This window comes from Helicoverpa zea, chromosome 3 (assembly GCF_022581195.2).
Source record: "Helicoverpa zea isolate HzStark_Cry1AcR chromosome 3, ilHelZeax1.1, whole genome shotgun sequence".
In the NCBI taxonomy this organism is placed as follows: Eukaryota; Metazoa; Arthropoda; class Insecta; order Lepidoptera; family Noctuidae; genus Helicoverpa; species Helicoverpa zea.
The window spans coordinates 10280948-10303697 of record NC_061454.1 but is presented as its reverse complement, the minus strand read 5'-3'; the positions used below and the strand labels follow the sequence as shown (position 1 = coordinate 10303697).

Sequence of the window (22750 nt, the reverse complement as noted above, 5' to 3'; positions counted from 1 at the left end):
AACCTCACTAGTTTTCAAGGAATCTGTCACGTATGTAATTATCATAATTTGTCTAAGCCGCAAGTACCTACCCTGACATGATTGTTTATGTTATGATGTTTTTAACGATTGTTTATTTATTGAAATTGAACTTATTCATGGAAATTGATTTTATTGATCGGGATACCGGATGAGTAAAGTGGTAAGTTTCCGAGCACATTGCAAGGTCTTTGTTATGTTTATTTCCTTAGGAACGTAGGAAGTTTTATATAAATGCTAAAAAGTGGTCTCCTAGTCTCACGCCCGAATGGCAACATCATCGGTAGTTATGTTTTATTCTAAGATGATTATATTATTTCATTATAATTATTATAGGAAATCTAGGCTTAATACATAGCTAGCTAGACGTGTGTAGGTAGATACCTGAAAGGTACTGTTAATCTTCCAACCTTGTTCAGTAAAGGTCGTCTGATTAAAAGTGAGATTGGCTTTAACATGGTTTTGCCCTAAGAAAATAGATTTTAATTTAAAATGAGAATAAAGAACAGGCCTTAGACCTTATCATTGCAACGCCAATTTTGTTCAATGGCAGACGGACGATACGCAATATGATAAGGCACGTCTGAATTTTTTTACTACTTATTAACTAGCTATCATTATAATAAATAACCGACGCGTCTCGTCGCGATTAGCAGTATTGTGTAATATTAACGAAATACTTAAAACCGGACTGGTTATTCTATAAGTAGCGTAATTAAGAATCGATTAGCAAGTATATAGTGTACTTACACAGAAAATCGCATTTTTCTGTCATCTGTAAAAGAAGAGTGAATGCAGTCCATTGATGGTAAGGCCTTACTCGAAGCAAATCCGGGACCCCAAGCTCAGCAGTCGTGATTCCTAATAAATAGTTATTTATACATTACAACAAGGCGTCCATGCCTTAGAATTAGAAGAGGATATATTGTATGATACAGATGTTGCACAAACTCGCATTCCGATAAATTAGTACCCGTAGCAAGATCAGCCGCGATCCGGATGAAATTGGAGCAAATATCACGAGCGATCTCAGGTCAGGAGTCAACAGTTGACCATACTGTGAGGCCGTGCCAATGCCGGAGATATCGACATTTTTATACGTCTTATAAGATTTCCGAATAAATTATTACTTATTGCACACATTTGCTAGCTCTAGTAGATCACGCAGTCTACTAGTAAAACGGACCATGGTTCATTCTTCATTTAAATTATATTCGGGATCAAAAAGTCAAGGAACACCTGAATTTCATCAACTGAACAATAGATTCTACTTCCTTGAAGTTAACATAGAGAGAAACTTTGTTATAATGAAGATATTTGTATAAATTCAAACCGGATATGTCGCGATTTAAAAAATTGATTAAGAACTCAATTTAAATCTGCAAGTATATTGCTCAAAAGTGTAAACTTAGTTGGAAGTAGCAACTTTTATTAAGATTTTCTATTCATAAAAATACATGTTTATAATAGTTGACGTTAGGTTTTGCAAAGGCCCTCATCTGCCTAGTCAGGGCTAGCCTTTTCTCAAATCTGGGCGACCTGATTCTCCTTCGCAAGACTTGTTATTAGACTTTCTTGCTTCTTTAATTCTGGCTGATGTTCAAATAACAGCCAGTACTCACCAATTTCAGCTTCCTTCCAAAATACGCAGGTACGCATCATGACATTATCCCATTCAAGCTGGCTGTCAAATAGCCTGAATTCGAGCTCGTGGTCCTAAAAAATGTTGTTCAGTGAAATTTATCACATTCATGTGCACGTGAACACAGAACTCTTGTTTACTATCACATTTAGACAGCATGATACACTTCTAAATTAGGAGCAACTTGGAACACAAAAACCGGTCATCAATGTTGAGCCAAAACAACAATAAAAAAATTGTTGATTTGTTCAAGCTTGTTGCAGTGGAGTGGTCAACTAGCTGTTTTCAGCGATGTCATTCCTCCACGTTTTAAGACAATTACATATATTTCATGAACTTTGAACGAAAATATGTCGTACCGTGTTTACTAAAAACAGTTTTGCATTTCGGTATGATTTGATTGAAGCAAGAAGTAAAAGTACCGAAAATGTTCACTATTATTGCGATGTTGGCACGTGTCTGTCAATATCGACGCAATTCTGGAGAAAAATGATCTCATATGAAGGAGTATCCGCCTGACCTTTACAACCCTGCTACTGGGCTATACCGGTATTGTACGATCATTAGCTCGGCTTACACGCTTCTGACTCCTCGCACGCGCTCTGCCACTTGTTGCAGTCTGCGATATGTAATACTAGCGACCTTTACGATACTAGAAATCTTTCTCTTCAATCACTCTATCTATTAAAAAAACCGCATCAAAATCCCTTGCGTAGTTTTAAAGATTTAAGCATACGTAGAGATATAGGGACAGAAAAAGCAACTTTGTTTTATTGTATGTAGTGATTACCTTCGTAGTAGAACACCAAGAGCAGGGTTAAACCTAAAACTTTTTCTAAGCATACTGTTATATTATGTAGTTCGTTAAATGGCCTAGTTATTAGGAGAAAATTATGCAGCGTCGCAGTCTAGTTGAATTCGATTTTGCACTACGTGCAAGAAATGCAAGAAATATGCCTTTGATAGAATTTTGACAACACAGCACAGACCGGTTTTACCATTGGTTTTACGAATGCAGCATTGACATTTGTTTGGCTTAGCAATAGTTGGAAAAAGTTACGAGTGTTACAAATTTCAAAGGTGTGAACTGTAACCTCGCGTGGGGCGGCTGATGTAATGTTTATGTGTGATGTCGCGAAGCCGGTCGCCGGCGCGGGCGCTTCCGATCTGATGACAACAAACAAATCGATTTCTGTTCTTCTATATCAACAAAATTACCCCCCACTTGAGTTCGTATTATTTAGTTGGATGATTCAACCTTTAATTATTATTTCGTTAATTTTTTGTACCTGTAGAGATTTTAAACTGAATGTGATAAGTACTTACTTTATCGTTTTTTTCTTCTGCATACAAGTAATGTCATTTGACACATAAATAATTCCTGCATTTAGGCACATCAAAATAGAAAGCTTGTTTCTAAGGCATTGTCAGTATCACATCATCATCAGCCGGAAAACCGTAAAGAAAACTAGACACACTCCTGGAAAGTGTATTTTTTTTTCAGAACTGTAGAATATTTATGTAATAACGTATCTCAAGGCCAGCTATGTGTAACTTTAAGCTAACTAAACACTCGTAAACAATCTGATTCTGTGCAATCAACAATGGCCGGTGTTGACCCCCGCTTGCCCGATATCAATAACTCGCAAACGAAATGTTTATCATTGTTTATTTATTAGGTACTAGCTTCTGCCCGCGACTTCGTACGCGGATCCTGTCCCTTATGCTAGCGACTACGGGGTCAGCAAAATCAAAGATCTGAATCGTCTGATATTGAATTTTAAGGGCCCGTTGACTTGAAAACAACGGAATACGCATAGCCATTAGAAATGTTCCATATATTTAATTTTTGTACTTTAACGGCAAAAGCACAGCAGACTAAACAAAACGCTGAGAACTGAACCGCAATAGACGTGACCATAGGGATAAAAGTAGTGATTCTAATTAGTCCGCATTTAAGTTGTGTGTGGCAAAAATATTACACGTATTATTACGTAAAAAAACATTAAATGTTACTGAGATGACAAAGTCGTGATGACTTAGTGGAAGTCGTGGTGGTTTAGTGGGTAGAGAACCAATCTCTCAAGTATGAGCGTGCGTCTTTGATTCCAGGTCTGGCAAGTACCTGCCAATGCAACTTTTCTAAGTTCGTATGTACTTTCTACGTATATTTTGGATACCAATGACCGTTATTTGGAGGGGATGTTAAACTGTAGGTTCCGGCTGTCATTGAACATTCTTGGCAGTCGTTATGGGTAGTCAGAAGCCAGTAAGTCTGAGCAGTTTTACCGAGGGGTGTTGGGTTGAGCGGTTAACCGTGTTGTGGAGGTCAAATAGGCAGTCGCTCCTTTTAAAACACTGGTACTCAGTTGCATCGTGACTGGAAGTCGACCCTAACATAATTGGGACAAAGGCTCTTGAGATAATAATGACAATAATAATGAGATATAAGCATCGCAGGACATCTGAGGCTGATGACGGGGAGTAGCGACCCCGCGGGGCATATATACTGAGTTCTCCAGGGAGAGTATACTGTCCCCCATCTCCGGCCGGTCGGAGTGAACCATGACGGGGGTAGGTCTCACGTCTCTGGCTTGGCTTGACCATCCAGAGTGGAGTCGCTTGAGCAGGGTTAGTAGCCCTGCTTGGAGGATAGGTGCCTCGTGGTAAGTGACCCACAGGGAGCGCGTAATCTGCGTTTAAAATCCGCCGAGGTATCCTCATACTTCAGCCGCTCATGTCCCTGTTGCCCTTTTGTTGCTATTCAGTGACAGATTCCCGGGGGCCCAGTAAGTGAGCTGGCGAGTCTCCACCTGCCATTTTTACATGTATCTAATACATTGTCATCGGCAGGTGCCATAGTTCCCGTAGTTTCCCCATTCCTAGTCCATTAGCATCCCATCACAATAGCCCAAGTAGTATTCATTCACAGTTAGCAATGGTATAGCACAGATTGTCTTTTTTTTAACGACGTTCACCGGGGATTGTCCTTGGGTTCATTTCTATAGTGTATAAAGGGATAATTGTCGGTTTTGTGTCACCATTTCATTAAAGTTGTCTCAAAATTGCTTCAGCGTATTGGCTTTGGCCTCACGTTGGCTCCCAAAAATTCGGAACTCTGTAGTCCCGAGGTCTGGAAGAGACATACAAAATAATAATGAGATATATATAACGCAAAAAATTCGGAGAGTGGGGGCTCGTGACGCCACGTCTAGGTATGTAAAATTTGTACTAAGCAGTGACTTAACACAAAATTCAAGCGTGTTATATCTTCGTTATTATTTGTTTGTGAGAAGGAGAAAAGAAAAAATACGTGTCCATTATTTTAAGGTTATCTAAAAGACGGACGAATTACTTTTTTTGATTCACCATACCTATTTCATAACATTCATTTCTATACATTTCAAGTGTAGTATTGCTCTTGAAGTTCCACATCAGGTGTTCCAGATCTTCGATGTTTATACGTCAAAAGAGAGAGTGCTTATCAGATTGAACCACTTTTGCTAAAACGTCATATCTTTATAAGCTATAGTCTAGCTGGGCTCCTGGGTTTCCACATCAGGTGTTTTACATATTCAATTTTTATAAGTCAACAGAGAGTGCTTATCAGATTGAACAACTTTGCTAATACGTCATACCTCTATATGCTATAGTCTAGCTGGGCCCCTGGAGTTCCACATCAGGTGTTTTAGATCTTCAATTTGTATAAGTCTATAAAAAGTGCTCATCAAATTGAACAACTTTTGCTAAAACGGCATATCTGTATATGGTACAGAGAAGCTGGGCTCTTGGGGTTTCACATCAGGTGTTCCAGATCTTCAAATTTATTATCTCAGCTGAAAATGCTCATCACATGAAACAATTTTTGCCATGACACCATTTTTGTATCTGTTATAGTTTTGTTGGTCTGTTGGTGTTCTGCATCAGATCTTCAAGTTTCGAAGATAAATTATAGCCTATATGTTGACCAGGCTTAATACTGACACAACAAAGAAAAAATCATTGAAATCCGTTCAGTAGTTCGGAAGATTAGCGTGTACAAACAAACAGACATACAGACAGAATTTTTTTTTTTGATTTGTGCTCCATTACTGTTTCTAAACCCCACCCAATTATTATTTTTTTAATATATTCAATGTACAGACACAGTTTTTTTTACAGATTTATTATATGTATAGATTATAGATTTGGGACGTTCAGAGATCACCGTACAGACTGTTAATATATTGTAAACATTTCAATTGAGATGTATTGATCTGTTATCAACAAATATATCTTTATATGATTTCTTATTTCCGTCCAGTCATGATGCTCTGTGTATCCCATTTCAGTACAATTTGGCATGTTTGTCGGAACGATCTCCGATCTCTAGGATTTCTGTTAAATTACCCTCTGATTTTGGACAGCCAAATAGAATATTAAAGTTAAAGTTATAGCTATACTTACTTTTTAAATAATAAAATGAGATTTCTGTTTTTGTAGCCTATAGCTGTAAAATTACTAAATTCCAAAATATATTGGTTAGGAATAATTTATTTGAACCGTACTGTCTGGCAAAGCTCAACCGGCTTCTTTCTCTTCGTTAATTACAAGTCACAGTGATCGCTAATCCATTACAAGACGTGCTGTTAAATATTCATAGTAACGGTTTAGTAAGTCAGGTGACTCTTATTCAAGGACCCGGTGATACCCCCATTGTCGTTAAAAGTGGATGAATATTAGCAATTCTGCCTAGGCACTTATTATATTATATCAAATCCAGACATTCTGATTTACTCGTCAGTTGAAACGGAACTTGCTGAAATGTTACAATCATGTTGCATGTAAAATAATTATTGATTGTCATCATCCACTGACATAATTGCTTACTTGCTTATTGGATTAAAATGATGACTTAAGAATTAAAATTAGCGATAATGCCGACTAACACACAGATACATTGTGACTTGAGCCGTCATTAGGAGGCTTGTGATATAGCGAACACCTCTTGTGACCTCTTTCTTGACACGCGCGAAATATAGCAACAGGCGTGATTTGCTGTGGATATAGTTCAATACAAAGGTAAATCCGTGCACCCAGACTATCTCGCGCGCTAATGAAGATTAGTCATGCCTTGGGGAATATAGGGATATGGTAGAGATGAACAAAACTGAAATAAAATAACTCTTGTCCTCATTTATGGGGTCGGTAAAATAAACATGCTTACTATGGATAAGTAAAAGCGATTTTAACAAGGTAGAACTAGAAACTGAACTAAAACTTATAGTTATAACAAGGTATAAAACGAATCATCTACCTCATATTAAAATATTAATTAATTAACACAACCTTTTTAAAATTGAAACAATATTCAAGTCATACGGCATGCTGAAGAAAGTCTGATGAAAGTTACTGATTGTTATATAAGCATTGAAAATATAAACACGTGTGTAGCCGGGTGATGCAAGTTACTACGCTTGTATCGTGAGGTTGGCGGCATGGCACGCGGCCGTGCCTACCTGCGTGCGTCTGCGACGGCGCGGGCGCATGCCGTAGCCAATGGCCCGGCGCGGCCGACCGCGTGCTGCCGACTCGCGGGGGGCAACACCTGACGTTCTAAAACACCACGCTGCAAGACATACGAGCGCATTATTGCATCAGATGTATATTTAGTTTACGCGGCAAGCCGGACGTTTGACAAAATGGCAAATCTATTTTTATAAAAATTATAAGATGTAATTAAGATGTCTGGAGAGATTGTGAGAGACGGCTACTATTACAGAAATGCAGCAGAAAAGGTTTCGTATGCAAATACATAGGTTATCGTATTTCAGACGACCACACCCATAAAAGATAAATTCTACTTATGGCAATTCATATTCACGGCCAGTTTCTTCATCAAAAGTTAAAGTAATGTCTAAAGTAAAAGTAACGGTCAAATTCGTTTTTTCAAGGCTAAAGTGACAGCAAAACTAATAGAAAAATTGAATTTGACCGTTACTTTTACTTTAGACATAACTTTGACTTTTACTTTGGCTTTAACTTTTGATGAAGAAACTGGCTGTCAGTTAAATAAAGTTAAAGGTAAAAAATATATAAAATTGGTTAAAATGTCAACTAAATTGATTAGAACATAAAGTTACCAGGTTGTGCATACATTGTGATATATTCTCAAGAATGTCATAGAAAATAGTGTCATTGAGTTTTCCGATGATTAATAATTTTGAGGGGTCCGTCAAGTTAAATAACAGTATATTATTCTCAAAAATAAGCTTATAGTTAAAAAATATATTTATTCCATATGGATACCAATATGAAAAAACAGGTTCAATAACTTTACACGGCCGAATAAAATGTGAATTTAAATGAAATACTCATTAAGGATCGTCGAAGTAGTTTCTTCGATCGAATCAATTAGAAACGGAGCGGAATTATCTGGTTCTTAATCTATGCCAGTTTTTTGGAATAGCCATAGCAATCTTTGGCGTAGCGTGGGGGGCAAATTCCCCGGGCGGCACGATTTAGGGGGCGGCAAATTTAAACCATCATTACCTACAAATTACTGAATTATGAAATAAAAATATTTTAACTATAAATAGAAAAGTAGATTAGCAATAAAATTGCAGAAAAAGCCACCCTCGCTTTGGTCGTGTCCTGTCAATTTTGACCGGTTCACCCTTTGCATCCCCAAAATAATTCGCGCTCGCTGCGCTCGCGGCTCCATATCAGATGTCACATTTATCTTTGTTTCATTGTTGAGACATTCAATTCCGAAAAAAACATTTTTCGCGCACGTCCTTTATGGCTTTTTATGATATATTTATTTACTTCAAGAAACCTCTAAGGAAAAAATCGCGCTCGCTTCGCTCGCGGCTTCTTAAACATTTGCACTTCATTTCTGTGCATACCTTACTTTTTGAATTTGCATTTTTAATTTACAGTGGTTTTTATTTCTTTTGGGTCCTTAGACTAAAAAAATTTTGCGCTCGCTTGCATTGCGCTTCCTTACATGTTATACGTATTTTATGCAAACTTATTGGGGACTTTTTCAAATCCACCAAAAAAGTTGACAAAATCTTTTACTGAATGTAAACATTGTTATAGATATTTAAGTTCTTAAGTTTGGGTTAAATAATAAACTGTTCTAAGTATTTTGATATACATATGTTGGTAGTTGGTACCTATTAATCACAATCTTTCAATACATAGGGGCCACTTGGGTAATATTTGCACAGGGCGCTCCACTAGCTAGAGACGCCTTTGGCTAGAATTACTTTTTCAGAGAATAAACTATAAAAATTTCGCGCTCGCTTCGCTCGCGCTTATTTACGATTCCTTCTCTCGTCTTGTTCATCGGTTGTAGTGGTAGTGGCAAAGACAATTGTTAACCTGAAAACCAGATTTCCACAAACTTTTAAGGGCTGCATGTGCCAATACATTATACCTAAACATGGGGGCGGCAAACTTGCCACCTGCCCCAGGCGGCGGATAGCCACTCTACGCCACTGTTAATATCTATGGTATCAACATCTACATAGAGGAAAAGTAAATGATATTTAATTAGAATAATAATATATACGTGCGGTGATAAACGTTTTCATTTCTAATGATAAAGATAAGGAAATAACTGGTTATTTCTGCTTATAGTTGACCGTTATTCCGTTCGTGACATGTATGCGTTCAGTTCAATAACAACTTTGTTAAAAATATTTTTTTAAATGTTTTGCAGAGCCGACGGACGTCATCAAAACTAATAAATTAGGGCATAAAAATTGTTGTAATAGTTATAAAATATATTATTGATTGAATTGATCACAAAATATACAGATTGATCACGGTATATGTTGCAAAATAAGTACCTAAAACTGAATTTTAAATTATTTTTGTTACTTTAAGGTAATCGTTCTGGAGTCTGCAGCTGTCACTTATCTATCTATCATATTATCAGCATATCTCAGATAACATTTGATATCACGCGCAATTCAGGGCCTGATGATGAACATGTCAGTTGCTCAATAAAACCCTTCATGTCACGTCAGGTACAAAGATTTTAACAACAACTAGAAGTTGGTTTCTGGTACTCAGCAGCCTTTTTACAATCCACCTTTGTGTTTGAACTTGTTTGATTCAATTTGTTTTTCTCTTCATGAGGACCCTGACACGAAGTGGAGACATTTTTGTTATAGTAACAACCAGAAAAATAAGAATATCTTTAGCAATGTCCGATAAGTGTTGTTTTTATTCAGTGAACCCTGTAGCGGTGGTGTGTCATGTTTTGGGTAGTTAAATTGTTATGCTCAGATACGTACCCTAAGCAGATAAAATTATATAATTTTGTTAGAATTTCTATAGGTTTTATATAATTATTCTACGGATATTTGAGATTCGAGCAATTTTAACTTTGCCAAACCCACCCTTGATCTTGGTTTACCTATCTGCCTGTTTGTCGTTATCATACAGTTTCCTATGCAATTATCATCTTAAATAATTTCATAACTTAACTTGTATTATCTCTCTATCTGTATCTACTGATGATAGGTATTCAATAAAAATACTTTGTTTTCAACATCTCTGATTTGTAATGTTTGTAATACATGCAGTCATATTTTTACATCATTGGTGATAAGATCTTCATGTTATAGTTATCTGCATGCGTATTATTTGGATGGCTTTGTTACTAGATATTTCTGGATTGTTTATAGACTGAATACTTAGTTAAATCTTTTAGCAACTCCTCGTACTTATCGACGTTTATCAAATCGGCTTGATTGCTAAGAAGTATAATATTATACCTTAGTGTTGAAATTCACACGGCGAACTACTGAAAAACCACTTACCTTTAACTCTTTTAAGTAAAAAAGACTTAAAGTTTAAAGTTATTTAAAGTTAGATCAATAATAAGTGCATATGTCGGCCTTTACAAACATCCTGCATAAATGCGTATAAGTTTACTGTTAGAAAATAACATTAGCACTCATTTATGTACTAATGAGCTATATCAGATGCATTCTTAGTAAAATAATAATGTCAGTGTGTAAAATCTAATTGGTTCGAGTACCACACCCCCTTCGTGTAAATAATTGACCTACTGTTTGTCACCACGATAGTCAAAACAATTGTCATCAAATCTTTATCTTATTATAGAAGCAATCTCCATAGTATTGATAAAACGTTTTTGTATTTTGTTTACATTATTCTTGTTTTCACTGCATTAACTATCTATCTTAACATATTATTCGAAAGTACCTATAATTACGTTGTACTTAAATGCATGTCTAGTGTAGACACCTATGCAGATTTTATTAAAAAATGTCTCTATGAGGCGAAAGCACTTAAAAGTTCTTTTGTAGAAGGTTTTAGTACCTATTTAGGGCTGTATTAAAAAACAATGCAGCCATCATTTGCAAAACTATCTTATTGTAAAATAAATGTTTACATCACATTTGAAATCCTAATCGTTACCTTTGTGACTAAGGTTGAGATGTCAAATAAAATGGGCTCAAGTAAAAATCCAATTAAAAGCCAATCTGGATTATTATTTGCGGATAAAGAAAGACGTATTTGCCATTTGCCTCTGGCCGGCTACGCCCCTGACAGCGAGTATTTACTTGCAGTGCAATATCGCCACGATCGTCGCTTATCGGATGGCAATAACTCAAAGCGGAGTCAATAAGATCTGCAAATCGTAAACTAGGCCGTATTTACATGTAGCGCATACCTCGTAAAGAACATATATCAGATATAAGCGTTGCAACAGAACCTACATATTATATTATAGCAAGCAGTAACAGATACGATTACCTAATACGACTAGTGGCCGGTTTCTGAAGACCATTGTCGATTTATCTAGTCACTTTTGATCGAAATAAGAGGATAAACCACTTAATAAACCACACATATTCAATATATATTACACAGGTATAGTGACTGGCGAATTTCGATTTTAACATGAAAATGTTGTTGTTAACAGTAGATAATTTTGTCTTGTAACTTGTTAAGTCCTTGACGTACTTAAAAACGTAAATTCTATTAAGAGAGATAATTTCAATAAGTCAAATATATGACCGTATTTACTTGAAATAACAATAACAATTAAGTTATCAGTGTAATTTATTATCAATAATATGCTTGGTGCCGTTTTATCGGCTAATAATAGTGAGCGACGTAAGTGTTTGCTGTGCGCTCGACGTCAGGCGCGAGTTCAATAGAACAAACATAGCTATATAACATCACTCACAATATTTGAGAAGGAGTACCTACATTTACATCTCTTATAAATTAATGCCACTTTTCTCTGTAATTGTATAACTCACAAACAGTCACCTATCCAAACCAATTTTTTATGCTTTGTTCGGACTTTTAGTAGATGGTTTATAATGTCGGGACACGTTTTCACACACGGTCGGTTAGCCCCATGGTAAGTTATTAATTAACTTGTGCTATGGGTGCTAACACAACTGATAAACTACATACCTATAGCTACATATATACATATTTATAAATACATATTGTAACACCCAGACCACGGCCAACAAGCATGCTCATCACACAAATGTCGACCCAACCCGGAATCGAACCCGGGACCTCAAGATCGGCTGTCCGGCATGGCGACCATTGCGCCATCGAGGTCGTCAAATTGTCAATTTATGGGAAGTTAACGCATAATCGGTCAAGCGGTTCTTCATATATGTATTGCATCTTTTGAACAAAATTATGGCTTAATATGTAGCGAAGCACGTACCGTCTGCCACTAGTAGTTTATGGTAGCTTTTATGCAATTGGTGTTCTTTTCCAATCAATAATTGAACAAACATTAAGTTGTGTTTGGGTGTTTTAATTTATCCGATAGATTTACAATATTCTGTTCAAGTATCACATGCCTTTTAAGTGTAACTTGATGGTGGAAAAAAGGTAGTGAAAACTTGTCTTTAAACAGAAACAGGATAAATATTATCAAAACAATACGTAAGGTACTAACCCGTGTTTACATAATATTTTGTTCTTAAACATTTATCATTTGTATAAACTACGTATTGCGGACAAATCAAAATATGTTGTACTTGAATAAATGTTAAACAAGAAATATATCTGATATTATTATAATACAAACATACTAGTAGTGGAATTCAGATGAATTTTCTAGGAGCTGTGGCATGCTAATTATTCAAAGATATTAATAGCTCAAGGAAAGTTCTCGTAGACTAGAACCAAGTATATTCCAGTTTGTTCTGCTTTTATTGTATATTCCTAAAAGACAATACAAAGTATTCACGAAGGTCCCTCAAATTATATGAGGGTTGCAATTAAAAAATATATTTACTTGCTACCCCGTGCCCCGTGCTACGCCGTAGCACTACGCCGTAGAACGAGGTGGATGTCTCATTGAAAAAAAAAGTCAACCGATTTTTGGCTTATATGCCTTCCTATACAATTATAGATTGTGTGCCGACGTGCATACTTAATGTTAGATATAGTATGTGAAAACACAGTACCTATCAGGATTATCGTAGAGAATATCATCATCATTGTTATTCAGTTGCAAATGAGTTTTGTTTCTGTGAATTTATTGCATCAGATTGTGAGGAACATAAGAGATAGCATAATCCGATCTTCAATCTGATTATTGACGTCAACGTTACTGCACGTGCTCAAACATGCAGATTGATAATGCTAGGGTTCTTAAAACTCGCCCAAAAGGAGGAAAATAAAACAAAATGTAATTATCTAGATAACAATATATTTTTGTCATCAACGACAAACTTAACAACAGACTACAACATAGATCTTCTTAACGAAACACCTGCGCGAAGTTTAAACATTATCTAAATAGGTACCTGTGAAATGTTTACCAACACATTGACATTAGCTGAGGTCCATTGTACAGATATAATCCACGATAACCTCACAGCATCCGAGGATAAACTAAATGCAAATTAAATGGACGGCTCATAATATGTAGGATATATAGGTTGCCAATCATGAGAGGTACTGCGGGATTCAAAGGCGTAGTACTTTAGACGCGGTCTAAACAAACGACTGCAAGCTGTTGGTAAACAAATCTACAAACTAAACAATCAGCAGGTTTGCGAAATAATTACCATAATATCATATCATATAAACACATTAGGTAACCTAAAATAGTTTGTTGTTAAAATAATCTCTTATTCTCTACGTACATTGCTTTTGGTTTAACGTGTTTAATACGTAAATGATGAATTGACTCAAATACGAGGCTGCCGGTCACACGAGCCTGCCTACACAATACACATATATGTCCGCTTAAGTGTAATCATAAAAACTTATTGGTACTTTAAATACAATTAGGTATAAGTTAAAATTAACTATAATTACTCGTACAAAATATATTTGTTTCAGTGCACTTTCTGCTCATTATTTTTGTGGATAAAACAGTAATCAGGAAAGGCGGATGTCTATACATGACACAATTTGAACTTTTCACAAGCTTTCTCAAAAGAATAGAAATACTCATGCCGCCATCATCGTGTACAACGTGAAAGTATACAATTTTAATAGATATTTATTCAAATACGCAATGTATTGTTATTATACAATCAAAGTATTCAATCATGATCAAATCCTAACATTAGAAGCGTATTGAGTGAGATAGCAATCGATAAACTGTAAGTAATAGAGAGGTGGACGTCGCAGAGGACGCCACCAGCGCAGCGGCTCTGCGTCACCGCGTACTGTACACGCCTAGTGGGGAATGTAAAATGCTTTTGGCACTAACTTCAATAAATATTTATAATAATATATTACAATACATTCAAATTTGATATTTACAGCTTATGAGTACATACAGATATATATATTTACAACGGTCGCTTGAGATAGGATAATGAGGTTCAGTTATAGCATGTTACATTTATACAAATACGAGTAGTTAGTGGAACGTGTACACACGTACCGCAGCTGCTGTACGCGCGGCAGAAGCTCGGGCTGTCACCCACAACACTGGTTATTGATTCTAACATCTAACATTTGATTATATTGCACACATTCACTTATTTCTACGTAAATATCCATAAAGAGTGGGCTAAAATCCCTCTCCGCCATAATTTCGTAAACTCACCGCTTATCTACCTGATGGAATGACATGTTTGACGCACCTTCTATGTGACACTCGCTAAGCAAACTAAACGAAGCGATACCGAGGACGAACCGAATGTACTTTTTGCGTTTCAATCAAGGGTCAGCTAAACGTATTCAGAAAATGGGGAACTACGAAATGGTAGTAATTTTGATTGACTCGAATGGTTTCTAAGTGGAACTCAAAACGTCGGGCTCATTCTAATAGAAAATGTATGAGTGGTAAAAGCTGACATAATGTAGTAGAAGCTATGAGGAGCCGACGCAACACTCGGCGAGCTTGCTTAGGACGCTTGCACCTTCCGACCGGGAGCACTACGCGAACACTACTCGCTACTACGGATGGGAACATGACTCTGACTCGACGACGATACTTTACTTGAAACATGATATCTTCTCGTAGCACCGTTACCGATCGATTGAATTTTAGCACGATTCAAAATGAAATTTGAAAGATCTATGTTATCGTCAACTTTTTACAACTCTAGTTCTATGAAATTATTCGCAGAATTGATCGATCTCTCTAAATTTTTAAAAATTGTGATTTTAAAATTTGTGAATTTTAAGATGAACTTATAGTAAACGGTAAAAGTAGGAGATTTTCTTTATAAAATTCAGTCGCCGCCTACTGTTAAAATCGGATTAATAGCTACTCTCCTAGAAAACTTTTAAAAAAACTTCATCACCACCGAAGCGGCCACCGGGGATGGCCGCGTTCCGGTCTCGAGAGATTTCATCCAAAACCCGTCTGGCGGTGCGCTGTTAGGTAGTTAGTTCGGTCGGTCCGGACGGGCGGTGTGTCGCCTCCCGTGCCTGCGTGGCCGCGTCACGCGCCACTGCTCAGAAGAGCATGTGGCAGCGCAGGTTGGAGTTGGCTATTCCGTGGTGTGCGCGGTGAGGTCGGCCCGCACCGCCGCGCTGCCCTGCGCGGCCGGCGGGTCGCTGGCGGGGAGGGACAGTAGATGTTAGGCCTCCAGGAAAATCAGCGCGGTCGGCTTCGGCTCCAAGTTGGACTTCTTTGCTTCCACAACTAGGAACTCGATCTCCTGCGGACGTTCAGTGCCAAGTTGCTTACACTTGATTGAAATATTTTGCATTACAAACTGTTCGTTGTCTGTTACGATCTGGTTTAATAACACAGTAGTTTGTATTGGAGTATTAGCTGATGTCTCACCGGTTTGTCCCTCTGCGCGAAGGACTCGGCGATCAGCCGCGCCACGTCCTGGTGCTGCAGGCCTTCCACGCGGTGTCCGTCCACCGCGAGGATCAACTGGCCCACCTCCAGCCCGCCAGCTTCATAAGCAGCTCCGTGCTCCTGGAATCACGTTAAATCCGTTACTATCCCGTTAATCTACAATCGTTTTGGAGTTATAAGTGTCTTTTTTTTAACCAATTATGGAATATTTCATTATGACATATATTTCAGTCGCATGTAATTTTCCAGGTTCTTTCACAGGGTTAGAGGGCAAAAGCGGGACATGGGTAGGACTCACATGTATATTAATAATTCTAGGTAGCGGGTGCTTGGTGTTGGCGCCGCCTTCGATGGCGATGCCGAGGATGGGCTTGGTCTTCTTGACGGTGATGTGCAGGTTGCCGTGGTGGTCGGGCACCACGCGCGCCGCCCGCGCTTCGTCGGCCTCGCCGTGCTGCAGCCGCTGCATCGACTGGTGCCGCCGGATGCCGCCCCGCTCCTCCAACAACGCACCACTATCCTCTTTCATGTCGAAACTTCTCGACAAATTGTGTGCTAACTCCTATAAAAAGTTTACACATTTACATCATCTTTGCTTTCATTTACTGCTACACAATAAGTCTTGAAATGTTTGTGTTTACTCGACATCATAAATACAGATACAAATTACTGATATGCCTCCAATTCCTAAATCCTAATAACTAATTAAACACATCCACACTAAAATAGTTACTCTACAATGCTAATAAATAGCAAATAGAATTCAGCCTCTAAGTACAAGTTAGTGCTCTAAGAATATTGAGGAGACGTGTAGCTGGGCGGCAGAGGGCAGTAAGTCAGCGCCGCGCACGGCCGCGGCGGCGGCGGCTGACGCGACCAACTGGGCCTACAGATACAGTAGACTTGATTTACGACCTTGTGCCTCTCAGTTACAAATGTACAGTGAGTATTATACGTCGAATGTATTGAGAAGCTGTAAGTGAGATGTGTGCTAGAGGCTTGGATTCATGCGTTTCGATCACTCGGTGGCGTGGTTCAAAGTGGGTATATTTTACAAGTGTCACAATGTATTATGGAGAGAGTTCTTATCCCGTTTACCTACCTGAGTAGGCAAATTTAGTTACAGCAAGAAATATAGCAGACACGAACTGAATAAAGACAAAAGAAATGCAACAAATAAACAGAGACATTCTATAAACCAAATAAAATAAATATCACGCATTACGTCCTGATAAGTTTTTACGCCACCATGCTCTAATTGTAAATCATAAAATATTTTTGATTTAAAATAACATGATTCAATTACGAGATTTAATTTGTGATGCACTATCGATACTGAAATTAATAAAATAAAGGATTTGTGACATGATCATCGGTCAGGTAACTAAATTTTCATGCAGCACTTTAGCTCGATCCATTCACGACAATTATTGTAAGTACCTCTACAGGCTAATGAAAAACCGGAATGAAATAAAAAATCACTGACATGTGCGTTTCTACCTACTTCGAAAGAAATTAATGGGTCAAATAAAATGTTTTACTAATAAAATTAACACCGAAATGATGTGCAACGATAAGAGAAGTGAAAACATACAATAATTGAATAATTCACTAACACCAAGCAATCGTTTTGAATTCGAAGCAAGAACTTCCAATAAAAATCAAGTTTTTTTTTTTAAATTTCGTGCAAATGTAAGAATCTTGAATGTGCTAGGACAGTTCGCTGGTCATTCCGGCGGCGAGAGGCCGGGCCACTTACTAGAGGTCGTCCCCAGTACCATGATTTTACTTTCTGCGTCCAGCCACCGAGTGATGAGCGCAGCCCCTCGAGATAGCCGCACTGAAACATCACACTCACTCAGGACCAGATCGTTCTCCCTCCGATACTCAACCTATGTCGCGACTCCTAACACCCTGATTTTGCCACACAGCGACCCGCTTGTGTTCTTTGTCATGTTCAATGTTTAAGTGACTGTTAAGCATCTAGCATAAATCTAGCTGAAGACACTATAGGATTCATTAGGACACATCCTACATAAATAGATTCAAAATTCAGTCCGATGCGGTTATGCTACGAAGTATGTTCACAAAACAATAACACGTAATCTGTATACTCGTACAAGTGTAAGGTAACATCATCACATCTAGGTATATTGAGTATTCATTCTATCAAAAGGTTATAAGATGCTAGAAAAAATAGCAAATACTACAATTGCTAGCTATCTACAAAATATACTTAGGTATAAAGGTACGTAAAGGTGAAATTATTTGCCAAGCCTTAATTAACATTATTTACTAACCCTTTACTCTGTTTTGTTTGGATTGTTACTGGGTAGGTATTATATGGCAGGTATACCGCCCGCTGTCATGGTAAAAAAAGTCTTAACAAGTCTTATAAATTTTAATAAAAGTACATACCTGATCCTACATATAAGATTTGTCAGATAGCATGAAACAAAAATGGTTAGATGTTATCAGAGTGCGTTAAGCGCTAGCCAAGCACTAACAGGTAATACTTTGGCAACTTTCAAGTCATGCATCAATTTTCGTCCATATCTATCGTGTGTTATGTCGTTGCGTTAACTTTCCAACGTCATTATGGTACTTCATATCTGTCAACAAATTCAGACTTTGTTCGTAGATGAGCATTCTTCGAAAAAGAATACATCTTTTGTTTGCATTTACGCACAACGGTAGTCAGTTGCGTAATTTGTTACGCGTCTTCTTCGAAAATTACGTAGGTATAGGTTTATGAACTTCTCATTGCCTATCATTATTTTGTCATGTTTAGATTTTTTTACCAATCTAGGATTCATTTGTTATTTTCCAACACTCGACGAGTTGGGTTAATAATGTCGCTACTTAGGAAAGTAGGTAACACATTTGAAAAAATGTCCCGAATATTTGAGAGCTTCATAACAATCTAAACGTGAAACATTTTGTTGAGATAGGTAGGTACAAGATCTCTTTTCCTAGGATGCTTCGTTTGTGAAAAAGTGTCAAAGAGAAAGTATAAAGAGCTTAGTTTGTCATAACAAGATAGTTTCGCACAAATCCAGGCTATATCTGGCGGCCGTATCTAGAAGCAGCCGCGACACGGTGCGTCTCGTTAGCGTCTTCTATAAATAATGAGATAACATCGGCCGATGTCGTCCGACACGCGGCCGATCCGATGCGATGTACAACGCCGCGCCGGCCGCCAATACAAGCAGCTGAACCACTGCCCTATCTATATTTTATCATCGGCGACCAGCGACTTACAATCCCATTTCACATAGTTAAATATTTATCGTTACATGTGCCTACCGACAAACTTTTATGATTTATAAGTGTGTTCATGATAAATTGATTTATTAGACATTACATAGGTTCCCTGCTAGAAACCAAGTAATAGACCATTCGTTATTTTTATTTCGGCATATCCACCGACATTACATGGTTAATTACTCGAGGGGTTTAACATTCAGATTAGTATTTGGTTAAAGCTTGCCAGGCTTGACGTTATTAACTCACCTTGTGAATTATGTAAAAGAATTAGCGCTTGTTTCAGATGTCGTGACTGCACGCATGAACGAATATTTTTTTACATATTTTTATAGTTCACGGTGACCTTTCCCGTAGTTTTATTGTGAGTGCACGCTTACGTACAATCTTAATTCGTAATCATACGTAACGTAGCATACATACATACATACGGAGCGATGTATGATCCCCGTTACATTAGAGGCTTCACACACATTACGAGTTGAAAGTTTTTGGGACGTGACGTTTACGGCACTTTTAGAGTTATTAAGTAAAGTCGTGTTATCTGAGAAGGTACTCTAACAAACTCAAAGTCGGAATTAATACACCACATGGTGAGAGTGAGACATTTAACATTTTAAAGATGACAATAGAAGGTTATTAACTTGTTATAACTTCAAATATACCGTTATCTTAAATTCTAAAGATATAAGAATAGCGCAGTCATTGTCAATTGTAATTATAGACAGAATTTTTCTACAATCTATGTTCCAAATCGCAATATCCGTTAGATATTTATGATTCTATTGAAATGAAATTTACCCATATAATGTACCTAATGTACGAACCAACGGCAATGTAAGGCTCGGTGTTACCGTTGGATATGTGCCAGTTGAAACACCAACTAGTCTATGGCATACGTTGGGAAACTTCTTTATCTAAGTTCTAACACGAATAGCAATTGCACATTAAATAGCACAGTTTAATATTCAGTGTTACATGTGTAAAACGAACTTATAAATGTGTGCTTTGAATAAGAAATAAGTCTAGAAAACATTTTATGTCAGCAGTTTATGCCATATATGATATATGTATAATAAATCCTTACGATAAAAGAAAACCATATTTCAATAGTGTTGAAACTTTGAAAGTGATACGAGAGGCCACTTAACTACTTAAGTGCAAAAGTAAGTGAAACTCTCGTACACACAGCACATTCCTACAAATGATCTATTATGGGTTAAAAAGACTTGTAATAACATCTTTGAAATGGTATGAACGAATAGCCTTTTCCATCTTTTACAAAATAAAATTGAATTGCGATTTCTACCGTAATTGGTTTCTTGGGAAAAGTGTCTTGTGAAGCATAAAACCTAGTGATAGTTTTAATTATACTTGCTTAAATTAACAGTGACGATGAACAAACGTGATACAACCGTTACAGCCTCAACATAGTCAATTTAAAATAAGTACATGTCTACACAGTAAACTTTGGATCTTTCCTCGTATTGATTTCGATTGCGTCATGTAAGATGACAAGTTTATTTTGTCTTCTCTATTTATGCCTACAAACGAACAAGTCGCCTGATTTTCCAATATATATGACTCCATTACTCCAGCTTCATGCCTTACGGGTTTAACTCTTGTGTAATACGCTTAAGTCGACATGTAACTATCGTTTGCTTAGTACAGTATAGCGAACCGTGAAAGCTTCTGGAAACAAAGCCACGCCCTGTTTGTGAAACCCACTCTAATACTGTAAGTGTATCGAACAAAGCCGACATTAATTTCACTTTTACCAACCACCGAGTACGCTTCACTAATCGTTGTAAACACCTCGATTGATTGAATTACAAACTTTCTTTGCGTGAAATATGATAAGCATGTGTCGTTCACGTGTGTGGTCACTTGAAGAGTTTCCGATGACCACGAGATAAGTTACATTGCGGCTTATATGCAAATTTGTAATTACAGCAAGTTTTATTTCAAAACTGTGCAATAAAAAGAAGATTATAAAATTAACAACAAGGTTCGAAAGAAAATGTGTAACTTCTTCAAGGAAAATTCTTTTATTGAAACGTAATCGTGTTTGGAAATAAGTGGTTTGATACAATGGACAAAAGAAATCTGCGACAATTGTATTGAAAACTGGAACACTTAGTTTCGGCTATGCATTTGTAGAACTATTTTCACTTTCCTACATGAATCCTTTTGAGCGATACATTTTACATAACAAACGCGTAATGAATGGCGCGTATAACAAAGATCTTTGTTATTATTTCCTGATTCATTTCGGTCACAGGGATTGTTATGTTTCATTGAACAGATTGCATCAGTAAAGCCATTGATGTATTGTAATCACATCAAAATATTATTCAATGCTCGTAATATGCAGAGATAATTACTATTCTGTTCTTGTTACCAACTAAGAAAACGTGAGTCTAAAATATGTAACACGTAGTGATGAATCATATGACCAGAGCATCTGAGCGTAAAATAATTCAAGTCTCAAAACTCAGAATTACTGATTTTAAAATTAAACTAGTTAAATAAATCAAGCTGCGTACTCACGCCTTATTTTAATTGTTGCAACAATAGGAAATATGTTAATTGTTAGTACTTTTAAGTTATAATTGAGTTTCATCAAGCGGCGTGATTGAAGTTGTAAAAAATATAATATAATGTTCACGAGACATGGGAATCGCAGGTGGATGGCTTGGTTGTTTCCGGTTTATCCAGTTTTCGACTGATGTCCGCGTGGGAACTAACGGTGTGGCTTCGTAAAACAATTTGTTTAAAACAATTTGTTCGTATCCCATTGTACTTGTTAAAACAAGAACAGGATTCCTTAACTCTCAGTCGTAATTGACATGGATTGTAAGTAGAAATATGACATCGTTAAATCTTAAAACCGATATTTCTCTGACAAAAGAACCCCCCTTCCCCAAAAGAAAATGGCCGTTGTATTATATAATTTAGATTTTAGTTATGATTGTAACTCTAAGGTAAACGGCAATTATGTAAAGTGTTTACGTGTGCACATGTTCACATACTTAAACTGTATTTAATGTACCATTAGAAGACCATTAGTGACCAGCCAGTTGTGCCTTGAATCGTTTCGTCAAGTGGATTATCCTTAAACTTAATAGTCTTGTTTGAAAGCACAGTCCAACTCACGACTCATTTGTTTATAGATTGTGTTGTGCGCATCCCGAGGGCACTACTTTCCGCAACCGGATAAGAATTAACAAATGACCTTTCTCAGGATCTAGACTACCTATGTACCTTTAATTTGAATCGATACAGTAGTTTTGGTCTGAAAGCACAAGACTGAGTTACATTCGAAATTAGGTAAGCGTTAATTCAAAATTATCCAATATCTTTCATCAAAGTCGATTTAGCCGATTAATCGTGAAAGCATAACACAGTTATTTTCACATCTATTATAATGTGAAATAACGCTTGCCTTCCTAGTATGTCTTCCTTATTTTCTCTAGCTATAGATCATTACACTACACTAAAATCTACTTTAGCTGTCGAGTTTTTTCTCGGTGCTCGCTTTC

The 22750-nt window shown here is 37.1% G+C and overlaps 1 protein-coding gene and 1 long non-coding RNA gene across 2 annotated transcripts in view; one reads left to right on the top strand and one right to left on the bottom strand.

The window, feature by feature from the left end:
* Positions 1 to 114: 114 nt before the first annotated feature.
* Positions 115 to 16528, top strand: LOC124645963. The gene is made up of 2 exons (XR_006986291.1): positions 115 to 181; positions 16263 to 16528. It is a non-coding gene; the product is annotated as an uncharacterized LOC124645963 (long non-coding RNA).
* Positions 13357 to 22750, bottom strand: part of LOC124645962 — a 70395-nt gene continuing 61001 nt past the window's right edge. Inside the window, exons 16-20 of the mRNA XM_047185959.1 lie at positions 18363 to 18368; positions 17704 to 17784; positions 16243 to 16506; positions 15924 to 16064; positions 13357 to 15795 (exon numbers count right to left, since the gene is read on the bottom strand). Coding sequence (XP_047041915.1) covers positions 15715 to 15795; positions 15924 to 16064; positions 16243 to 16506; positions 17704 to 17784; positions 18363 to 18368 — 573 coding nt within the window. The 3' untranslated portion in view covers positions 13357 to 15714. The remainder of the gene's footprint in view (positions 15796 to 15923; positions 16065 to 16242; positions 16507 to 17703; positions 17785 to 18362; positions 18369 to 22750) is intronic.